Source organism: Cricetulus griseus, chromosome 7 (genome assembly GCF_003668045.3).
Source record: "Cricetulus griseus strain 17A/GY chromosome 7, alternate assembly CriGri-PICRH-1.0, whole genome shotgun sequence".
NCBI lineage: Eukaryota > Metazoa > Chordata > Mammalia > Rodentia > Cricetidae > Cricetulus > Cricetulus griseus.
In genome coordinates, this window is record NC_048600.1 from 132,977,131 (window position 1) to 132,999,968 (window position 22,838).

The 22,838-nt window shown below is 52.2% G+C and overlaps 2 protein-coding genes across 2 annotated transcripts; both read left to right on the forward strand.

Moving 5' to 3' along the window:
- The first annotated feature begins 476 nt into the window (after positions 1-476).
- On the forward strand, positions 477-4,574 carry Mrpl12 (mitochondrial ribosomal protein L12). Its single transcript, XM_027425408.2, has 5 exons — positions 477-645; positions 989-1,175; positions 1,418-1,507; positions 3,937-4,074; positions 4,193-4,574. Exons 1-5 carry the CDS (start codon positions 563-565, stop codon positions 4,307-4,309), a joined length of 615 nt encoding a protein of 204 aa, XP_027281209.1. The 5' UTR covers positions 477-562; the 3' UTR covers positions 4,310-4,574.
- Positions 4,575-7,729: 3,155 nt separating this feature from the next.
- On the forward strand, positions 7,730-15,159 carry Slc25a10 (solute carrier family 25 member 10). Its single transcript, XM_027425407.2, has 11 exons — positions 7,730-7,819; positions 10,302-10,421; positions 10,818-10,932; positions 11,024-11,072; positions 11,338-11,379; positions 12,394-12,437; positions 12,625-12,695; positions 12,995-13,087; positions 13,334-13,411; positions 13,934-13,990; positions 14,085-15,159. Exons 1-11 carry the CDS (start codon positions 7,730-7,732, stop codon positions 14,184-14,186), a joined length of 861 nt encoding a protein of 286 aa, XP_027281208.1. The 3' UTR covers positions 14,187-15,159.
- The last annotated feature ends 7,679 nt before the right edge of the window (positions 15,160-22,838 follow it).

Consider the following 22,838-nt stretch of genomic DNA (forward strand, 5'->3'; position numbering starts at 1 on the left):
AGGTCCTGAGTTCAATTCCCAGCAACCACATGGTGGCTCACAACCATCGGTTATGAGATCTGATGCCCTCTTCTGGCCAGCAGGCATGCATGGAGGCAGAGTGTTGTACACGTAATAAATAAATAAAATCTCAAAAAAAGAAAGAAAGGAGAAAGGGGCTCCTGGCATTGGCGGAAGGGTTCCAGGCTTCTAGGACAATGTTTTGGGCCCTTGGGTTAGGCTTAGGGCTCTGGACTCCGTATATCGCTAATGTCTTGGACGAGTGAGGCCGCGGCGAGCTCCTTGCGCGGAGGGCGCCTGTGTATTCCGCGGGAGAGACAAAGAGACGCCTCCCAGACCCTTCCGGGGAACTGCTAGCCCGCACTACTTCCGGGCCCACACTGCGCCCGCGCGTCGCGCCGCCTAGTGCGTAATATCCAGGCGCCGACCCAGGCCAGAGCAGCCGTCCTCGGTGCCGATTCCTGGAGGCCTCTCGGCTAGAGCGGCCCGTCCAGCTCGCCTGCTCCCGGCTAGAGCGTCGCTTCCGCGTAGAGCCGCGTGTGACCTTCCCGCCTGCGGAGCTATGCTGCCGGCAGCGGCGGCGGCGGCGAGCCGCCTGTGGGCGCCGCGGCTTGGGCTGCGGGGCGCAGCTCTCCGCCTCGCCAGGTACCGGGGGTGTGTTTGGAGCGCCGTCGCCGGGGCGGCGGGCGGGAGCAGGTCCCGGGGGACGGGCGGCGGGCGCGTGGCCACCCTGCGCGGCCCTGCTGGTGGGGCGTGGAGAGGACGGCCCGGCCCGGGCGACCTTGGGCGCAGGGACCTCTCGTCCCCGAGACCCGGGGCCGTGGACGGCGGCGCGGCCCTGGCACGTGCGGCGCAGCTTGGAGGCCGCTTGGCCCCGGCTGGCGGGGCTGGCCCCGGCGGAGGCGGGCTGCGCAAGGCGCCGTGTGTGCCCTCGGGTCTCTCCGTCCCCCTTCTGCGGGTCTAACGCCTGTTTGCCGGGGGGCGCTAGGCAACAGGTCCCCGGTGTCTGTGCAGCGCGGCAGTTGAGCAGCAGCAGCCAGCGAAGGAGTGAAGCTCTCGCCGGTGCCCCTCTGGATAATGCTCCCAAGGAATATCCCCCCAAGATCCAGCAGCTGGTCCAAGACATTGCCAGCCTCACGCTCCTGGAGATTTCAGACCTCAACGAACTCCTGAAGGTATTGGGAAGAGATCGACACAGGCTAAGACTAAGTTCCCTGACTTCTGTTTGTATTTCGGGAGTTTGGTAATTTGTCAAACCAAGGTCAGAGGTCCCTGTCTCTCCTGGATGTGTTTTGGGAGTTTGGTAAATTGTCAGATTTGCTTTCCTGGATGCCAGGACCAACCAGGCTCGTGCCTCCATTAGTAAATACATTCGGGTTTAACAGCCAACCACTGAAACTTCTCTTTCGTCCCACAGAAAACATTGAAGATCCAGGATGTCGGCCTTATGCCTATGGGTGGCATGATGCCTGGTGCAGTCCCTGCTGCAGCAGCAGCAGCCCCTGAGGTGAGCCTAGGCAACAGGAAGAGCCGTTCTGTGTGCCTAAGTTAACTGTTGGCCTCGACATGTGGCGGGTTTCTCTTAACTCCTTCTTGGGTCTGCAGCAGTCATTAGTGTGTCACCCTTGTGGGCCCCCCTCTGGCATGCAATATCTTGTCTTAGTTATTGTATGTATGTATGTTATGTGAGTGTACATGTTACAGCACGTGGAGAAGGGTCAAAGGGGACAACTGCCAGAAGTTCTGCCCTTCCACAGTGGGTTCTGAGGATCAAACTCATGTCCACAGGCTTTCCCTTCACTTTGGAGGCTGTCCTGGAACTAGCTCTTGTAGACCAGGCTGGTCTCCAACTCACAGAGATGCTCCTGCCTCCCGGGTGCTGGGATTAAAGGCGTGCACCGCCACCGCCCAGCTCACAAGCTTCCCCTTCTACACCCTGAGCTATGTTGGTGGGTAGACCTTATTTGATGAAGAAGGAAACAGTGTTCTGACATCGGTGTCATGAGTACCATTAAGGAAAGTAGGCGAGGTGCAGGATATGGTACTGGAGAGCCTGCCTCCCTGTGAGGCGTGCTTTGGGTTGGCAGGCCAATAGGGGTGTCGCTTCAGTTGGGTAGAAGGCTGGAGTTTCAAGGAAACCTCCACAGGGTGATAATACTTAATGAAACTTGAAGGTGTTGAGGAAGAGAAAGCAAAGCATTCCTCACAGATGTAGCTGATAGAAGGGCTTCTGATCAATATTTAATACCTGAGCAGGGGTGGGGCGTGCTATTGAACACCTTTATTCCCAGTGCTTCGGAGATGGTGGCAGGCACATCTCCGTGAATTCCAAGCCATCCAGGACTGGATTCAAGCCTAACAGTTTGTTTTGACGATTTATTTTTATTCATATTTGGGAGAGGGGGGGGATGCGTGCCCGAGCACCACGTGTATGTGGGTATCTAAAGAGACCAGAAGAAGGTGTTGGATCCCTTCAAGCTGGAGTTAAAGGCCGTTGTGACCACCCTGTTTTGAAAAACAAGCTGGGTGGGCTAGAGAGATGGCTTAGAGGTTAAGAGCACTGACTGCTCTTCCAGAGGTCTTGAGTTCAATTCCAGCAACCACATGGTGGCTCACAACCATCTGCTATGAGGTCTGGTGCCTTCTTCTTGTGTTCAGATATACATGGAAGCAGAATGTTGTATACATAATAAATAAATAAAATATTTAAAAAGAGAAAAAAAGAAAAACAAGCCAGGCGTTGGTGGCGCACGCCTTTAATTTCAGCACTTGGGAGGCAGAGGCAGGTGGATCTCTGTGAGTTCGAGACCAGCCTGGTCTACAAGAGCTAGTTCCAGGACAGCCTCCAAAGCTACAGAGAAACCCTGTCTTTGGGAAAAGGAAGGAAAGACAAAAAATCGGGTGGTGGTAACCTGGTCTACAAAGTGAATTCCAGGAAAGCCGGGGTTGTTAACACTGAGAAACCCTGTCTCAAAAGAAAAAAAAAAAAAGTTGTCTTTATTGACACATAGGTTTTGTTGGCAGAAGAGTGAGATAGTCCTGATTCTTCCTTATCTGCAGCTGCTTGTTACCTGTGCATGCTTGCATGTGTTCATGTGGAAGCCACTCGCTCAGGCACCACTCACCCTTTCTTGTTTTAAAGCATGGTATCTCAGTTGGCATGGTGTAATGAGGCTTTTTTCTGTTCTGCTGGTCAGCTCCCAAATAATGACACAGAGACTTATTAATTATGAAATCATGGCCTTCGCTTAGGCCTGTCCCACTAATTCTTTAACTAAATTAACCCATTTATATTAACCACCTCTCTTGCATCCTGCACCTCCTGTTTCCTCTCAGCCCAGAAATCCCGCCTTTTTGTCCTGCCTAGCTACTGCTCGATCAGCTTTTTGTGACAGCAATCACACAAGTGTACAGATAACCCGAAACAGCCTGGAACTTGCTGGAAAATCTAGGCTGGTTAGCCAGTAGGCCCTCTGGATCCTCCTGTCTACCTTGACAGTGGTTGGGTCACAGGCACAAGCTGCTGTGCCGGGCTTCCAGGGATTAGACTGGGGTCCTCATATGCAAGGCAAACACTTGAGTTTTAAAGAGAGGTAAAATGAGCCAGGTGGTGGCACACACCTTTAATCCCAGCACTCCAGAGGCCAAGGCAGGTGGGTCTCTTGAGTTTGAGGTCAGCCTGGTCTCCAGAGTGAGTTCCAGGACAACACCGATTACAGCCATGAAAAATGTAGCGGGGTTCGGGTTATATGTCAGGAGATAGGGGTGTGGGGCTTCTTTTAGGGCCTCACCCTGTGGCAGAGCCTGATGAGAGCAGGGTCTGACCTGCCTGGTACAGCTCTGTAGAGGGCAGAGCTCAGGATCTGTGTGGGCAGGTCCTGGTGGGCAGCCCTACCTCATCCTTCCTCACCTATCTCTTTGTTTCCACACCCTAAGGTGGCTGAGGGAGAAGACATCCCTAAACAGAAAGAGCGGACACACTTCACTGTTCGCCTAACAGAAGCAAAACCTGTGGACAAAGTGAAACTGATCAAAGAGATCAAGAACTATGTCCAGGGCATAAACCTTGTGCAGGTGAGACCCGGGACCTGAGAGCCTCCCCTGTGTTGGTGCTGAAAGTTCTCAGCACTGGACCTTTCCTGGTTGGGCTTCTTTATGACAACTCCAGGTTCTTTACTGCTGTCTCTTTTAGGCCAAGAAGCTAGTGGAGTCCCTGCCCCAGGAAATCAAAGCAAACGTCGCCAAAGCCGAGGCGGAAAAGATCAAAGCAGCCTTGGAAGCAGTGGGTGGCACTGTAGTTCTGGAGTGACACTCTCTTTCTGAGGACTTTCGGACTGGGGTCCCTGGGACCTGGGCAAAGGCCTGCTCACCCCTGCTTCACTCCCAGGTGGCTTGTTGGGAGCAACAGCTGCTGACACTTGGTGACCGAATTCTCCTGGGAGAGGGACAGGATGGACCTACTGTGATGGGGAGGGGCAGTTTACAGCCTGTGCAGACTCTCAAGAGATTGCCTTGAGATGCTATAAAGTGAACACGCCCCTGGCGGCGACTAAGAGAGTACACTGTTGAGGCTGGGTGTGTGTGGTGAGTGGTGTTTGTGCCTGGGGCTGGTGGTATAAAGGGTCACCTTGAGGCATGTCTGCCCCTGCCACTCCTCCCTGTTGGCAGTGTTTGAGGGTCTGCAGCCATCCATGACTTCCCATTGTGCAGGGCCTGTCCTCTGGTGCCCACCACAGCTTATGCGCACAGGCTCAGTGGTCCGAGATGGAACTGGATTTTGGGGGAGGGGTGATCTGAGATTTAGATGGGGGATTTCCATTTACTTTTGAGTTTTGAAGGTAACAAAGTGTAATACTGGCCCAATCTACCAAGACAGTCTTGGGCACAGCATCACCCCAGTTAGGGTGGGTGGGGGCTGAGCTGTTAACCTTAATATCCCAGGCAAGAGGATTGTACATGTGGAGATAACACCACTTAACTTGCAGGATGGAAGTTCTGGGGAACTTAACAGGCTGGGACAAGGTGGCATAAGGGGCTTGTGCTTGCAGGTCCTGGAAGACACTGAATAACCCTAGGGCGGGCCCCACTTGTGGGCTGAGTAGTAGCTATTTTCGTTCCTAGCCCTCGCACCAGAACCTGGGAGAGGAGCAGAAGTTTCTTCACCTGGTCTTTGACCAGAACCCAAATCCTCAGTGGTGTTTGAGCAGAAGGTCTCATTCTTCCTGTTGGAAAAATTTTTGCAGTCTCTCAGAGAGACCAGAAGAGGGCGGTGTGCTCTGCAGTGTTGCTTTGTGAGATCCGGCAGCCCCACCCAGCTGTGGGCCAGTCCACTTTCACACAGCTAGGAAGCTACAACTTCCCTGACTGAACTCCTGGCCTCTGCCATGAGGATTGCTGATGGCCACACTGTGCTGGTTAATGATTCTGAAGCAGCATTTCAGGGCTATCTCCACAAAGGTGACTTAGGGAGGCTTAGGTATGAACTGCCTGCCAGATCTAACACCTGACAGGTAGTGAGTGAGCCCAAGAACCTCAGGTTGGGCCTGCCCTGTGGCTTGGAACATTCACCTCATCCAGGGCCAGAGTCTAATAAGTGGGTAGAGTGACCTTGACCTCTGGCCATTAGGTTAACCTAGGTCCTGTGATTCTGGGTGTGCTTAGAAATCTGAGGCTGCTACAGACTCTGGAAGGTGGATGAGGTAAAGCACTTGAGTGTAAGCTGAGTCCCCTCGAAAGCGCTGCAAAACAAACAAACAAAAAACGTGGGCCCTCACATGACAGACAAGACACCTCCCCAAGTCAGGCCCCTGATGTTTCTGGCTACCTACCGCAGCCTTTCTCTACCCGTTTCAGATTTCGTGTGGAGCCTAGATAACTAACTGCATGGTGTGAGCTGCATAGTAAGAACCTATCTAAAGACAAAACGTTAGTCCTTAGCTCCTGGCCTACGTTGCTCTGTACCCTGTAAGCTTTCTCCCATGGATCAGGGTCCTCTGGTCAGTAATAGTTTCCAGCCCTCTCAGAAGGGTGGACTGCACACATCTGTAGTCTGGTCGTCTGCATCCCGGGAACAAGCCCACACTGCTGTTGGATTGGCACCAAATGAGACTAGACATCTATGGGCATAGATTTGTTCCCATGCAGTGTTGGAGAGACTCGGTGGCCTGTGATAAGGCCATTCTACTTTTTATTTTGTTTGCTTTTTTACATTTCTGTGGAAGATAAGGTCCACATCTGTACCCTAACCCTCTGTCCTGTAGCTCAGGGTTCTCATATAGCTTTGAAGGTGTCTCCAGTGTTTTACATACAAAAGCAATGTCTCCATGCTGAGCACTGGCCAGGCTTCCTCTGACTTGTGACCTTTGTTGTGCCTGGAAGTTTCATCCTAGCATCTCTTAGTTTCCTGGTAGGGCTGTCTGTATGGGCAAGACCAAGGGCTGCTTCAGGCCTCACAGTCAGCCCAGAGTGTTGCCATGGGGGTTATCCAATGTTAGCACCTGGAGACCTGCCTAGCCCAAAGTTATACTTGTTACCCACACTGCTGCAGAAGAGGAATGGATCTAGTGAGAAGTGACCCTAACCCCCCTTGTGATAGATAGGCTTCGTCCCTGAGTGTAGGTTACCCCTGGGCATGGGAAGGAATGCCAGGACAGCACAGCGGCAGTAAGATGCCAGGAGACCCCCATGTGCTACCTTGATACCACTGTAATGAGCGTGGGAGGCCACCTGGGGCTCTAAAAGATACAATTTGCTCTATACTTTCTACCTCTCTGGCTGGTACAAAGTTGGTCAGTGGGTGGCAGGACTGAATACAGCAGGGTCACAGGCCCTGGAGCAGTTTGCCAGGTAGATCTGATATTTCTCCTTTACATTGGACAGAGATCAAGCCAGAACTGCAGGACACAGGTCTTTTTTTCATGTGGCCAGACTTAAGGCAGACTTGGCCTAGGAGCACATAGGAATTTCTTTCCCCCTTGTTGGAAGGTGGAGATGAACTTCTCAGACTGGGCAAGTTGGAGCTGCCTCCTAGGAGCCTGAGCCAGTAACCATGAAGAATTCACAACTCAGAACCTCCTCCGTGGTGGCTGCCTAGGGCTGTGTCCACAGCAAGGCTTGAGCTGAGTTGCACTTGGCAGGGACTTGATGGGTGTGTAGGCATGGGGGAGGGTCACTGCCACCCTTTAATAAGAGCTTTTTGTCCCTGGTTTCTATTTAATTTGCAAGCTGGCCCCAAGAAGGTTTCCATCCCCCTCTACATCTGGGAGGGGGTGGGGGAGGGGAGGACAGAGATCCACTGCTGCAGCACGTGTCCTTGGTCTGGGTGACACACGAGTCAGCACCAGGGTGCAAGTTCAGGCTCGGGCTAGGGGGCTGGTAAGGAAACCAGCTTCCTGATGAGTGGAGCTTGGCAGAGCACCGTCTGATCTGCGACCCAAGCCATAATCTAGAGAGTGGAGGTGGCCATGGGCTAGCTGCAAGGGTTTCACGGTCGTGTACAGTGGACCCCCTACCTCGGTTCCTGGCAGCGATCGCTTTAAGAGGGAGGGCGGAGCTCCCCAAGGCCTGAGTCCTGCCGAGGGCGGAGTCCATCAGGACCCGCCCCTGGGGCCGCGCGGGCGCATTGGCTGCAGCAGGCGCGGGCGCTCGGTGGCACTTTGAACCGGGTGTCCCGCGGCTGGAACCGGAGTTGTGCTGCCCCGAGCCGGGCCAGGTCGCTGCTGCTCTGGCCATGGCCGAAGCGCGCACATCTCGGTGGTACTTTGGGGGGCTGGCCTCCTGCGGAGCCGCCTGCTGCACGCACCCGCTAGACCTGCTCAAGGTGAGGAGGCTGAGTTTCAAGGCCGAGCGCACGCGTGAGCGAGCCCAGGGCGCTGGGACAGCCCGGGGCCTGGCGCCTGCGAGACGCCTGCTGCGGCCGCCGCCGGGCTGCGCACCCGGTGATGACGCCGGCGACGCCCAGGCCGGCCCGAGCCCGGCCGCCCCGCTCTGCGCTGCCGGGCTTGGGCCTGCGGTGGAAAGATCCCCGGGAACCCTCTGCGGAGGTTCCCCGGGTGCCAGGCGGCCGGCCAGCCCTCGGAGGGGACGCGGCATCGCCGCTCCCCGGCTTGCCAGCTGGTCCCCCGATCTGTCCCGCGTCAGCTCTGCGCTCTAGTTAATACCTGTGTGAACCCTGCCACTCGGTGCCACTCCTCGGCCGCAGACAACTCTGGCTAAAAGTTGAGGGTGGAGTTGCAAGGGCCACAGGTGCTGAAACCTAAGGACCAGCCTGGCCCCGCACTCCAGAGCTCTCCTTCCTGCGGGGCGCGTAGCACCACCTACTGCGGGGGTGAAAGTGAGGGCAATGGGCTACGCCGTGCTGTTGCTTCGGTCATCTGCTTTGTGCTACTTCCGCTTGAGTGGCTGCTCTTAGGATCAGCACACCCGCAGGTGAGCGAGGAGACCCTGCATCCACCCGGATCTGCCCGGTAACACCGGCCTTTTCCGCTTAAGAAGCAACGGAGGCGGTGGTGGCGCACGCCTTTAATCCCAGCACTCGGAAGGCAGGCCAGCCTTGACCACAGAGCGAGTTCCAGGACGGTCCAGGGCTGCACAGACAAACCCTGTCTCGAAACACACACACACACGCACACACACGCACACACACGCACACACTGACACACACACGGTGGGGGGGGTGGAGTAGGAGACACTTGGGTTTGTAGGAAGTCCCAGGGGAAGTTTTTTTTCCCCGATTGTCTTACCAAGATATCCAACTCTCTACCAGGGGGCTCTGACTGCTACTACATGGTGATCTGTGGACAGAGCACGTATGCTGACTGCCATTTCCCTCAAACCTCACACTGAATTGGTCCCTGAGATTTGAGCTGTTGCTCTAGCATAAAACAATTCCTACCACTAGAGACTTAAGGCTAGTTTCTGCCTCTGCCTGGGGACCATGTTTCCCGAGAAAGGCAGTAGCTTTTCTTTTTTTTTTCTTTTTCTTTTTCTTTTTCTTTTTTGTCTTGTCTTTATTGGTAGCTCAGGCTTACCTTGAGCTTGTTATGAAGCTAAAGCTGGCTCTGGATTTCTGTTCCTCCTGCCTCTACCTTCCAAGTGCAGGGATTTCAAGCGTGCATTACCACTCCCAGCTAGTTTTTCTAATTAGTGAGAATGCTGGCCACTGGGTACAAGGGAGGACTGACACCTTACTTGTCCTGGGAGTGGCACACACAGGTCCAGGCCCTGAGTACTGATGACTTTAGGAGGGGCTTCTTCTGCTTGTACCTACAGACTTCTCCATCGGGGTCAGGCTAAATGGCTAAACTAGGCATGGGCCCTGGGACCGCACAGCCACCCCACTGACAACCAGTCCTCTGGAGTGTTGACTGACTGTTACGTTAAAGCCCCAGGCAGTTGTTTATTGTCCCTCTGGGCTTCACTGCTTCTCAGCCCCACCCCCACTCAGATATTTCTTGGTGGAATGATGCCTAAAGGGTCAAGAAGGGTTGCCATGGAAGCATGGACACCCTTGTTGGACCCGAGCCAGTTGGAACACAGCCACGGAAGAGGCAGTGACCAGGCTATTCCAAATAAGACCACTCACAGAGACCATTTGAAAACTTGTGTGGACAGAATCTTGCTGTGCCTCAAACTCATGATCCTCCTGCCTCAGACACCCTCAGTATTTAGGGTCATGTGCCTGAGTTACTATGCCAGCTTTAAAGACTTGTTTTGAAGTTCCTTGGTGTCCACTTGGCCCTGGCTTGGCCCTCTCATGCACAGGGGCAGTTGCCCTCACAGCCACTGCTCCCTGGATAGTCTTAAACCCTCTGACCCTCTTGACCCACATACTGGAGAATGACACACCTGTTGCTGAGTACCAAGCCCCCTCTGTCCTTTTTGCATGAGTGTGACCATGCTTGTGGGGCCACATTTGGCTGTAGGAAGGCTTCTTTGGGGTCAGTACACAAAAGTGCTCAGGACCAGGGCTCCTGAACCTGAACATGGGCCACCAGTAGGCTAGTGGGAGTGAGGCCAGGCTCTGGGAACAGTATTATTATTATAAAATCAAAGAGGCAGCAATTACAGGCCTGGGATCAGCCTTAGGCCCTTTGGAGCCTCCCTATTGCCCCTGCCTTAGTTTCCTCGCCTCTAGGCATGTGTGCTGACAGCCCAGTCCACAGTGTGTGGACCTAGAAACACTGCTTGTTGCAATTATGTCAACAGAGCTTGTTTGGAGGCCCTGGTACCAGTCTCACTGCAACCTTGTTTCTGCCAACTACTCTGTGTGGAGGTGACATGCTCTCCCTGTCTACACACAGGTGCACCTCCAGACACAACAGGAAGTAAAGCTGCGCATGACGGGAATGGCGCTGCAGGTGGTGCGAACCGATGGCTTCCTGGCGCTCTACAATGGCCTGAGCGCCTCGCTGTGTAGGCAGGTGTGTTCACAGGTCTTGGCTCTCTGCCAGGGCTCATGACCCACAAAGTTCTTTTCTCTCTCTTGTTACCATAAGCTTCCTAGTCCTTAGCCCCGGCCTCGCCGGTCCTGGTTCTGGTGCTCAGTCCTATGAAGGAGCCTTAGGGAATTCCAGCTACTTTCTCTTCCCCCTTCATATTTATTATAGAAGAGACACAGAGTTGGTATGGGGCAGGGTCTACTTTCCACTTTCAGGTGGGGAAACTGAGGCTAGGGACAGCACCTTTGGGTTTGTGAACTGGCTTGGCTGCTTGCAAGCTCAGTGGCCTTAGAATGGCCACCCACTGTCCCAGGGCCCACGGAACTATGACAGGGCTAAGTAGAGTGCCCAGTCCTCTGAGCCAGGCCCCCTCCCCAGATGACCTACTCCCTGACTCGGTTCGCTATCTACGAGACCATGCGGGACTACATGACCAAGGACAGCCAGGGGCCTCTCCCCTTCTACAGCAAGGTGTTGCTGGGCGGCATCAGTGGTGAGCACTGGGTAGTCAGGGCAAGGGACGGGCAAAGGCCCAGGACACGGGGAACCATCACATATTGGCCCTGGCATTTGTATCACCACAGGTTTAACTGGAGGCTTCGTGGGGACCCCAGCAGATTTGGTCAATGTCAGGTTTGTATGTGCCTCTTGTCCCCCAAGGTCAAGGGCTCTACTGTTCCCAAGCAGGCAAGCCATTGCTTAGGTTACTCCTGGACTACACTCAGCCTGGGGCACGTCACTTAGACTCTAAGCCTGGTTTGATGGAGGAGCCGAGTCCTACCCTGAACTCGGTAGGCAGTCCTAGACTTTTGACCCCAGCCAGTGAGCTGACCTGGGGCCTGGGGGCTAATGTCTGTCCATCGGTCCACCCTCCCAGTCTGTTCTACCATTGTTTCAGGATGCAGAATGACATGAAGCTGCCCCTGAGCCAGCGACGCAAGTGAGTAGAAAGAAGGTGGGGGATGGTAGGGGTGAGAGGACCAGCCAGGGAACACCCCTGCACAGCTCTGTGTGACTTAGCCAGGGCTCCCGGTACCATGCACGACTATCCTGGGGTCACTAAGGGGTGTCCCTGGGTCCCCTGAGACCTTTAGGTTCTTTCTTACAGAAGAATCTCACTAGGCTGAAGGCCGGTCCCCGCACACCTGCCCTCTGGAACCTCCTGACACCATGACTATAGCATAGGACTGGGCTTCTTCGTAGCTGAGGATAGCCCAAGTCAGGTATCCAAGTGCGGGGGCACCCAAGCCTCAAAGCCCATGGGGTGAGACACGAGAAAAGGCCTCACAGCCATTCCCAGGAGCAACATGGGGCTCGGGCTCGGGACCCTCTGCAGCAGCCCTTTCTTTCTTATCATAGCCTGGGTGACCTCACTTTTTCCTTCACCCTTGGGGATCCAGGCTGTTTCTAGTTCCCCTCCCCCACTTTTGTTCAGGCTGTCTGTGAACCCCAGGTCCTCCTGGCTTGGCCCCCATAAATCGAGGCTGATCCAGTTTCTTGTTTTTTATTTTGGGATGGGGTCTCATTCTGCAGCATGATCTGAACTTGAACTCTTAAGCCCACTGAGTGCTGGGATTACAGGTGTGAGCTACCAGACCTGGCCAGTTTCTGGTTTCTTGTTGCTTCCCCCTTGGATTCTCCAGCCAAGAGGGCAGGTGATAATCTTGTGTGCTGGAAGCCACAGCAAGCCTGGGATCCTGTGGGGAAAAATGGAAACCTCCATCTGAAGAACTAGCAGATCAGACCATCAAAGCTTTGCCCACAGAGAGGACAAGCTTGAGGCCATAGGAGTCATTTCCTGAGTTTTTCCTGGGAGAGGTTTAGAGGCCTGTGCGATGCCAAAGCAAGAGTCCTGTGGCCCACAGTGGGGGAGTGGCTTTTCTGGCGTCTAAGGCACACCCTGTGGAACAGGTGGGTGTGGTCAAGCTCGTTGACTTGTGTTTGCCACCTACAGCTACTCTCATGCCCTGGATGGTCTGTACCGTGTGGCCCGTGAAGGTGAGGCGAGAGGGAGTTTACATTATTGTAAATATGTATGAGTTTGAATAGATAGCTACGTATATATTCAGTATGTATGAGCTGGTGGGCTTGGGGTGGAGAAGCAGCCTGAGGAAGCAGGCAGGGTGGGTAATGAAAGGTGGCCTGAGGTCTGGCTGTTGATGTCACCTGTCACTTCCTCCTGCAGAAGGCCTGAGGAAGCTCTTCTCGGGTGCAACCATGGCATCCAGCCGCGGGGCCCTGGTCACTGTGGGCCAGGTAGGGTTCCTGAGCAGAATGGGTCTTGTGAGCAATATCTCTCACCTCTGACCTCTGTCCTCAGAGATCACAGAACACAGCAGTGGGCACTGAGAACCTCGGGGAGGTACCCGCTATCCTGGAGAGGGGTGGGCACAGGTGGGTTCAGCTATAGCCTGCATCTGACCCCCACCTGCATGTCCGGGTGTGGTTAGGTGATAGCAAGTGCTTGCTCACTGCCGAATGTCACTGTGGACCCAGGTGACTCTTCCTGGATCTGGGAGCTCTTTGGCCATAACTGTCCCCATTCCTTTCTGCAGCTGTCCTGCTATGACCAGGCCAAGCAGCTGGTCCTCAGCACTGGGTACCTGTCTGACAACATCTTCACTCACTTTGTCTCCAGTTTCATTGCAGTAAGTGTCCCAGCGTGGTTAGAATTGGACGAGGGTAGGTGGGATGCGCCTGGCCTCTCCAAAGCCACATTTGGGGATCAAGTTCACACGTCAGCCCAGGCCAAGATAATTCCTGTGTCACCTCTTTTGGGACCCAGATCTTGTAGCCCTGGGGCAAAGGGCTCTTTCAAGGTAGCTTGTGGGTGAGCATGCGGTGAAGGTTTGGGAGGGCCCGCAGGCCCACTGGTGACAAGTTCCCTCCCTCAGGGCGGATGTGCCACATTCCTGTGCCAGCCCTTGGATGTGTTAAAGACCCGCTTGATGAACTCTAAGGGCGAATATCAGGTAAAGTCCCGGCTGCAGGCTCCAGGGCTGGCTGGGGTTTCTGCCCCCTACGGCCGCACTCTGGGGCCAGGGCCCCCTCACCTTCCGCCCTGTGATCTTGGAGATGTGTGCCTGCTTCCCACTGGGGCATGGGGGCTCAGAGACAAGGCTGTTGACCCCTGCTTACTTCCAGTTGCTCAACTCTGGGTAGCACTTGCCTCAGGGTGGAGCTGTACTTTTCCAAGGCCTTGGCCTCAGTTTTGCTTTAGACCAAAGGATTTCTTCCACCAGCTAACAGAGGAGCCTTTTCCCACTATCAGTAGAACCTGGCCTTACTGCCTTGAGAGCCGATCTGATTGGCTCTCCCAGCAGCGTGTCTGCTTGGCCTGTGTGGCCTTTCCTCCTCTGGCCCATCGATGTCACAGCCTGAGCGGTTTTCTTTTCGGCTCCTGCCCTGTTCCTGGGAGCACACAGAGCCACCATGCCCTCCTACACCTGGAGGGTTCATCTGTGCATCTGAGTGTCCTCCACTGTTTCCCACAGGGTGTTTTCCACTGTGCAATGGAGACCGCAAAGCTTGGACCACAGGCCTTTTACAAGGTGTGCTGGGGCAGTGGGGATGAACAGTGGGAGAGCCCGAGGTTGGGTGGGTCTCCCGGGACCTGACGTCTCCACCTCTGGTGTCTTCACCCAGGGCCTCTTTCCTGCGGGCATCCGTCTCATCCCCCACACTGTACTCACCTTCATGTTCCTGGAGCAGCTCCGGAAGCACTTTGGCATCAGAGTGCCAACCTGACCCCACCACGGACACCTGGGCCATGCTCGGTCACTGTGCTGAGCTCCCTGGAAGCGTGGGAGGGGAGCAGACTCCCCTTCTTGGCCTGGGCCCCTGCAGGCTTGTTGCTCCCACCCTTGGGCTGGCTAGGCCTCCTTACCCTGCCTGGGCCAGGGCTTACTTCAGTGGCCTTTGTCCCTTCCATAGACCCACTGGACTGGAACCTGCCCTACATGTTCGCAGGCTCTCCCCATTGGGCTTTTGCCCTGTCTTCCCACCCCATGATTCACTCAGGAGAAGAGGTCTGGCTCAGACTGGTATTGCTGTCTCCACCTCCCTAGCTGCCCTGCCTGTCAAGCAGGAGGAAGCTGACCACTTCCTGCTCCCAGCTGGCCCTCTGTTCATTGAGCAGCGTCCACCCAGAACCTACATGGTGTGGAGGGTGTGACCATGGCAGCTTCTGCTTACCCAACAACTGGAGCACGCACGCACTTTTATCACGAGAGGGACCATCATGTAGCACCCTTGAAGGTACTGCCTTCAGGAGAGGGAGCAGGCAGCAGGAACCACCATCCAGCACATTTCATGACAGTGGAGTCCAGAGAAAGTGCCTGAGGTTCCCTTGGGCACTTGCCACACGCAGCCACGGCCATCAGAAACTGTCCCTCGCACATGTGTGCTCTCCCTAGCTTGGCTTCCCTGGGGGCAGGGGGAGCATGCTGGCAGAGCTGGGGCCATGATGGCTTGTATGTGCCCGACAGGGACTTGTCTTGTTATATGGCAGTGGTTACCCCTCTCCATCCCCCAGGCACCTTCAAAGCAGCCTGCCTGGTTCTCCCCAAACAGTGTTGGGTACAGGGCATGAGGTTGGGCTCTGTGCCCATTCCTCCCTAGCAGGACCCGGGGGCACTGCCTGCACCCACCCCTCTTCCTTCAGGGTCTAATAAAGCAAGTGGCCTGGGGGCCTTCATGTCTCCCTGCACCTCACCTCCAAGGTGCTCTTCTTTGAGCTCTCACTCTCTTGCTGCTTTGGACAATGGCTCTACTAAGTCAGGGCCACCTTCCAGGGGTAGAGCCTATGGGAAGAGATCAGTAGGAAGGGAGAAAGAGCCATCTTAACCAACAGTAGCAGGTGTCTGTCTCAAAAAGCAAAAATTCCCATGCAGTTGGTTGCTGCCCAGCAAGCCCAGGAAACTAAGGATGTCCTGGGGTCTGTAGGGAATGCAAACAGAGAAGCCCAGGCTGATACTTTATGTATAAGCAGGGGCAGGATGTCAGCTAAGGGTCCCAAAGCCACTCCCAATAAAGCTGGTACTTGCATCAGAAGAAATCCAGTGTGCTCATCTCAACTTGAGGAGCCCAGGTACTGTTGTAGCATAGGTATAAACACCTAAGTGAGCATCCCTGAAACACTACATTTGCCAAAGCTATGGTTGTAATTTGTCAGTGTGAAAAGTGTGATGTGAGCTGGGAATGTAATGATGCATAATATTCTTGAGAACCCAGAATACTGGATAGCAGGACTATGAGGGTTTTAGTCTTTACACTGCTGGAGGCCAGACGCTAGACTTCATACTAAGTAAACACTGAGCCAAACTCCCAGCCTTGCCTGTTTCCTGCAGCCCCAGCTGTTTTCCAATGTGTTTCCCTCCTGCTTCAGTCTCCCGATCCCTAGATGACAAGTGTGTGGACAAGTCACTTTAAGATTCAGATTTGTGCCGGGTGTAGTGGCGCACGCCTTTAATCCCAGCACGCAAGAGGCAGAGAAGGGTGGACTTCTGTGAGTTCGAGGCCAGCCTGGTCTACAGAGCGAGTTCCAGGACAGGCTCCAAAACAGTACAGAGAAGCTCTGTCTCAAAAAGCAAAAAAAAAAAAAAAAGAGAGATTTGTGGGCTGGAGAGATGGCTCAGCGGTTAAGAACACTTGGTTGCTCTTCCAGAGGTTCTGAGTTCAATTCCCAGCAACCACATGGTGCCTCACAACTATCTGTAATGAGATCTGGTGCCCTCCTCTGGCCTGCAGGAAAACATGCAGGCAGAACACTATACATAATAAATACCTAAATCTTAAAAAAAAAAAAAAAAAAAAATAGGTTTGTGAGCTGGAGAGATAGATGGCTCAGCATTTAAGAGCACTGATTGCTTTTCCAGAGGACTCAGGTTCAATTCCCAGCATCCACATGGTGGCTCAAAGCTGTCTGTAACTCCAGTTCTAGGGGACCTGACACCTTCACAGAGACATACATGCAGGGCAAAACACAAATGCACATAAAAATAAATACCTTAAAAAAAAAACTAAACTAAATTTCTCCTGGGTGTGGTGGTAGCACTCACGCAGATCTCTGAGTCTGGACAGAGTTCCGGGCTAAACAAGGCTGCACTGTGAGAGAGGCCTTGTCTTTAAAAACACACACAAAAAAAGTTTGTTCTGTTTGTGGTGGCTCATGCCTGAGATCCTTCCTGACTTGGGGAGGAGTGGGGTGGGGCTTCTAATTGGTGCTATAAGGTCCAGCCCTAAAGCCAGTGGAGAAAACTAGATTAGGGTCCCACCTGTTGGCCACAAAACCATTACTACATTATCAAGGGTAGGCATCCTACTTTGGACCGTGGCTGGTGGCATTCAGTGTGATGTGGGAGTCACAGATGGGTGAGATACTCCTGTGGTTCCCCGCAAGGGCTGTTTCTCCAGACCCCAGCCAAGAACTTGCCTGAATTAGAGACAATTGGCCACTCAAACTGTTTTTAGATTGTTAATAGGTCTTATCCACGTGACTGGGGCCTCTGAGGAAGCTGACACACACCTAACCTCCCTCCTCACAGTCAGCCCTACCCAGCAAAGCCTCCCTGGAGGCGAGAAAGTACCCAGTCTGGTTTGGTGGGGTTAGACCTGGCAACAGGCCCTGCAGGGCAAGGTGCTTAAAGCCAATCCGTTGGATTGACAAAGTCCAGGTGAGACACTGTCCCCAAAAGGTGTGGAGAGGAAGTCACACAGGACATTGACCTCTGACCTCTAACCTTGGACACATGGGCAAGTGCACCCTCCCACATGCAGAAACTCTTCAATAAATGGTGCCATCAAAGTTGCCCACGTATTCAGGGATGAAGATGGGTGCTTACCTCACTACACACTTCTCAGCAGATCACAGACCCACAGGCAAGATGTCCGTTCCAGGCCATGACACCTTCTGGTCTCAGGTACCAGCACATGTGGCAGACACGCACACTAAAAGCAAAAGACACCAGATATAAACAGCACTGATGCTAGAGAGTGAAAAGATGTCCTAGGCTTTACCTGCCCCAACGTGTTTTGCCTTTGATAGGGACTCTGAAAGACAGATTCTATTCTGCTGGGGAGGCAGGAGTCTGCCCTGTGTGCCAGTGGCCTGGTCACTCTTGCTTCTGATTAGTCTGGACTTGGAAGTGGGAACAATTGATGCTTGATTCTCGTCACCGGAGTGTTCGCTGTTGGGGTGTGTGGCTTCTTGGGTGAGATTATAGTGCGTTTGTCTCTGTCTCTTGCTCTCTTTCCTGGTGCTGGGGATGGAACCTGTGGCCTATGCATAGTAAACTCTGTGTACCCCTAAGCTGTACCCTAGCCCTCTTTTGTTTAAGATTTATTTGTTTTTGTTTTTTTGAGTAAGGATTTCTCTGTGTAGCCTTGGCTGCTCTGGAGCTCACGCTGTAGACCAGGCTGGCCTCGAACTCACAGAGATTTGCCTACCTCTGCCTCCTGAGTGCTGGGATTACAGGTGTGGGCCACTATCACTCGGCTTGACATTTTTAACTTTAAAAAAAAAAAAAAACTAAATTAAAGCTGGGTAGTGGTAGTGTGTATTCCTTTAATCCCAGAACTTGGGAGGCAGAGGCCAGCCTGGTCTACAAAGCAGGTTCCAGAACAGCCAGCCAGAGTTGTGACACAGAGAAACCCTGCCCCGAAGAAAATAAATAAATAAATAAAAATATCTCCCCTGACCTCCAGGCAGAGTTCAAGTACAGCCAGAGTTGTTACACCGAGAAACACTATCTCAAAAAAAAAAAAAAAAATTAAGTGAGTCACATAGGCACTATACCACCTGGCAATCACTGCTCTTCGTGTGGTATCTGGTGAATCTTCCATGAGAATCTGCGTCTGAGGACAGAAAGTGATGTCAGCAGAGGGTCTGGGGTTAGTTACATCATAGGTGTCAGGAGAGCTGCCCTCTTCACCTAATTCCGGGAGAATGTGGAGCCAACAGAGTCCCCGGCTTCTGAAGCTTCCCGGAATTGTTTATCAATAAAGACTTTACTTTGTTTCAGTGTTCTGTTTTGTTTTTGAAAGCAGGTCTTGCAATGTTTGTAGCCCAGGCTGGCCTGAAAAAACCATCAAGCCTTTGGTTTCAACCTTCCAAGCTCTGAGAAGTCAGGCTTCCAAGCTCAGCTCTGTTACTTTTCTAGTTTTGTTTTGTTTCATTTGAAACAAAGTATCTATCTTAGTGTTTCTATTGTGATGAAACACCGTGACAAAAAGCAACTTGGCTTTATTTGGCTTGTACTTCCCCAACAGGGTTCAACATCCAAGTCAGGACAGGAACTCAAGCAGGGCAGAGACCTGGAGGCAGGAGCTGATGCAGAGGCCGTGGAGGGTGCTGCTTACTGGCTTCTCCCCATGGCTGGTGCAACCTGCTTTCTTATAGAACCCAGGACCATTTGCCCAAGGATGGCACCACCCACAATGGGCAGGATCCTCCCACACAAATCACTAATTAAGAAAATGTCTTACAGCCCTATGTTATGGAGGCATTTTCTCAATCAAGGTTCCCTCCTCTCAGATGATTCTAACCTGTGTCAAATTGACATTAAATTAGCCAGTACAGGGCTGGAGAGATGGCTCAATTGCTAAGAGCACTGGCTGCTCTTCCAGAGGACCCAGGTTCTATTCCCAGCACCCACATGGCAGCTAACAACTGTTTGTAACTCCAGTTCCAGGGGATCTGACACCTTCACATAGACACAGCATTTCCCTCTTTATCTGACTCTGGGTTTTTATTACTTAGACCAATTAAGAACTCCATTTACTCAGGGCGGTGGTGGCACACGCCTATAATCCCAGCACTCCCGAGGCAAAGGCAAAGGTGGATCTCTCTGAGTTCGAGACCAGCCTGGTCTACAAGAGCTAGTTCCAGGACAGCCTCCAAAGCCACAGAGAAACCCTGCCTCGAAATACCACCCCCACCAAAAAAAAAAACTCATTTACAGATAACACTGGTCAATTATATGGAATGCTGTGAATATGTGTTACCTCCTTAGTGTCTCAGCAGACAAGAAAGCCAGTTCCTGTTTATATCCTGTTTCCGCCTAGCTACCTCACTTCCTGTCTGTCTGTACAGACCTCCAGACTTCTATTGTTAGCTAGTGGCAAGTTCCAGGCTCTGACCTTCAGGCAGGCTTTATTTGTACAAGCAAGATATCACTATAGTTATCAATAAGATTTTAATGTTTTTTGGTTTTTATTTTTTAAAGATTTGCTTTGTTAGGATTGGAGAGAGAGATCAGTGGTAAGGCATACTTGCAGCTTTTTGGGGGGACAGATTTTGAGACAAGGTTTCTCTGTGTAACAGTCCTAGCTGTCTTGGGATTAACGTTGTAGAGCAGGCTGGCCTTGAACTCACAGAGATCAGCCTACCTCTGTGTGCACCACCAACACCTGGCACACATGCTTTTGCAGAGTTCAGTTCCCTCATGGCAGCTCACAGTGATTTGTAACTAGAGTTCTGGAGATCCAAAGCCCTCTCTGGCTTCCTTGGGTACTAGATATGTATGTGCTACATAGGCAAACATACAGGCAAAACAACAAATATATAAAATGAAGTGTTTTCAATTTTTAAATTTATTTTCAACCAGACATGATGGTGCACACCTTTAATACCAGCTCTTGGGAGGCAAAGGCAGGCGGATCTCTGAGTTTGAGGTCAGCCTGGTCTACATGGTGAGTTTCAGGACAGCCAGAGCTACATAGTGAGACTGTCTGAAGTTTTTTTTCTTTTTTTTTTTTTTTAAACTTTTTATCTATGTGTACGTGTGTATCTTTGTGAGTGTGCACACACATGTATGTAGCTCCTACAGAAGCAAAAAGAGACTGTTGGGTTCCTGTGGAGTGAGTTGCCTAATGAGGAACCCAGGCCCTCTACAAGAGCAGTATATACTATTAACTGTTGGGAGTGACTTGTCCTCCAAGCCAAACAACTGCTATCTTAGGGAATTCAGCTGTGTCCCCCTCTTTGCAAAAAGATCCCAACTGGGCTTATAGATCATTTACACTCTCAGAGAGTCAGGGAGGGTCATGAGACCCTCATCTGAGTAGCCATCTCCCTAGTATCTATTGTATACCATGATGCCTTAATTTCCTGAGGTCTCAGGGAGGGGCTAAAATATATAGACCAGAGGACAGTAGAGGAGGGGGACTTCATCTGTGTAGCTATGGGGATCCCTCATCTCTGCCAGAGACCTGCTGGGAGGGAGGAACACCTACACCCCCATTAGTGACCCTTAGCCTATATTCTACAAAGAAGCCCAATAAACTCATGGGTGAACTTTGACAGAATCATGCTGTGCCTCATTTGTTATTGAAAGAACATTGTTCATGTCTCCCCCAGAGAAGGAATTTTAGCAACAACTGCTGAGCAACTGCCACAGGTTTTAATTTTGTTATTTTAAATATTTTAGTTTTATTTTTAATCTCTCTCTCTCTCTCTCTCTCTCTCTCTCTCTGTGTGTGTGTGTGTGTGTGTGTGTGTGTGTGTGTGTGTGTGTGTGTGTGCACATGAGTCCAGGCGCCCTCAGAGGCAGTTGAGTCACCAAAGGTTGTAAATTACCTGATGTGGGTGCTACAACTCAGATCCTAAGGAAGAGCAGTCCTTATGTTTGTCTTGTTGTTGTTGTTGTTGTTTTTTGAGATAGGGTTTTTCTATGGTAACTCACTCTGTAGACCAGGCTGTCCTTGAACTCACTGAGACCCACCTGCCTCTGCCTCCCGAGTGCAGGATTAAAGGTGGGAGCCACCAACGCCTGCACAGGAACAGTCCTTGCTCATAACTGTTGAGCTATCTCTCCAGCCCCTTCTTTAATGTTTAACATTTATTTATTTACTGTGCATGTGGATGGGAATGGAGGGTAGCTAAGGTCAGAGGACAGATTTCATGAGCAGCTTCTCTCTTCCTACCATGTGGGTCCCAGGAATTGAACTCAGGCCAGCAGGCTTGGTGGCAGCATCTTTACCTGCTGAGCCATCTCACCAGCCCTTGTTGTCCTTTCTTTGTTTTTTGAAGCAGGGTTTCTCTGTGTAGCTTTGGAGCCTGTCCTGGAACTCACTGTGTAGACCAGGCTGGTCTCGAACTCACAGAGATCTGCCTGCCTCTGCCTCCCGAGTACTGGGACTAAAGGCGTGCGGCACCAATGCCCGGCATTTGTTTATTTTTATTTTACTTGCATTTGTATTTTGTCTGTATCTATGTCTGTGTGAGGGTGTCAGTTATGGAGTTACAGACAGTTGTGAGCTGCCATGTGGGTGCTGGGAATTGAATCAGAGACCTTTGCAAGAGCAGTCAGTGCTCTTAACTGCTGAGCCATTTCTCCAGCCCTTTCAGGGTGAGCTTTTAAGAACAAAAACCATATCCTGGGTTGGCATACTTCAGTTAGCAAGAACGGTGAGTCAGAACAGAATTACAGAATCCTGATTAGTGCATTTAGAGACTTTCCGGGAACTATGGATGGATTAGGTCTTTGTCTTGGCAGGTGGTGCTGTTTATGTGCTGAGTTTTTATGGAGTCAGCTGTGCTAAGGTGTGGGGGCTACTGAGATATGAGAGCTTGTTACAGAAATGGCTTGGGTGCTCTTCTTGGAAGTCACTCCACCAGGCTCCACCAGGAATGCTTCTGTTTTCCCTGTTCTCTCTCCCTCCCTCCCTTCGTCCATCCCCCTCTCTCCCTCCCACCTCCCCCCCACCCCTCTCTCGGGTCCCTCTGTGTAGCATGGCTGTGGCTGTCCTAGAACTCACTCTGTAGACCAGGCTGATCTCAAACTCAGAGATCCAACTGCTTCTGTCTCCCGAGTGCTGGGATTAAAATTGTGCACCGCCGCTGCCCAGCTTGTCCTCTTCTTTCTTGGTGAATTGTTTTAGGAAAGATTGGGTGTTCTCTCATGGAAGCCTGTGGTCCTGGAGCCTGACTGGGGCAGCCCCAGCGCTCTCCAGTGTCCTTCCAGTGAGGAAGGAGCATGAGGGGACTGTGTACAAGCTGAAGGATTCAATCCTTTCACTTGCGTTGCTTTGGCTGAATTGGATCTTCTCAGTCGCTGGGGTTGTAATTCTTTTCAGGGACCAGGTTTTACAATAGAACCTGTCTAACAACAGAACAAAAAGCAGCTTTCCTTTCTTTCTTTCTTTCTTTCTTTCTTTTTAAACTTTTTGGCTGCTTCAAGGTATGGTTGAGGTTGGAATGTTTTTATTGTAGATGTCTGGGAGAGCATTGCCAGAGGCATCCGGGAGAGACAGAGAAGGGAGAGAAGGCAGTAGACAGAACGCGGCCGGCAGACTGGGTCTGGTCATGAGAAGATAGAGGAACTCAGAGAATTTGGAGAAGGAGACCAAGAGAGAAGGGTGAGAGAGAGGGACCAAGACAGCATCAGGGCTGTATAGGAA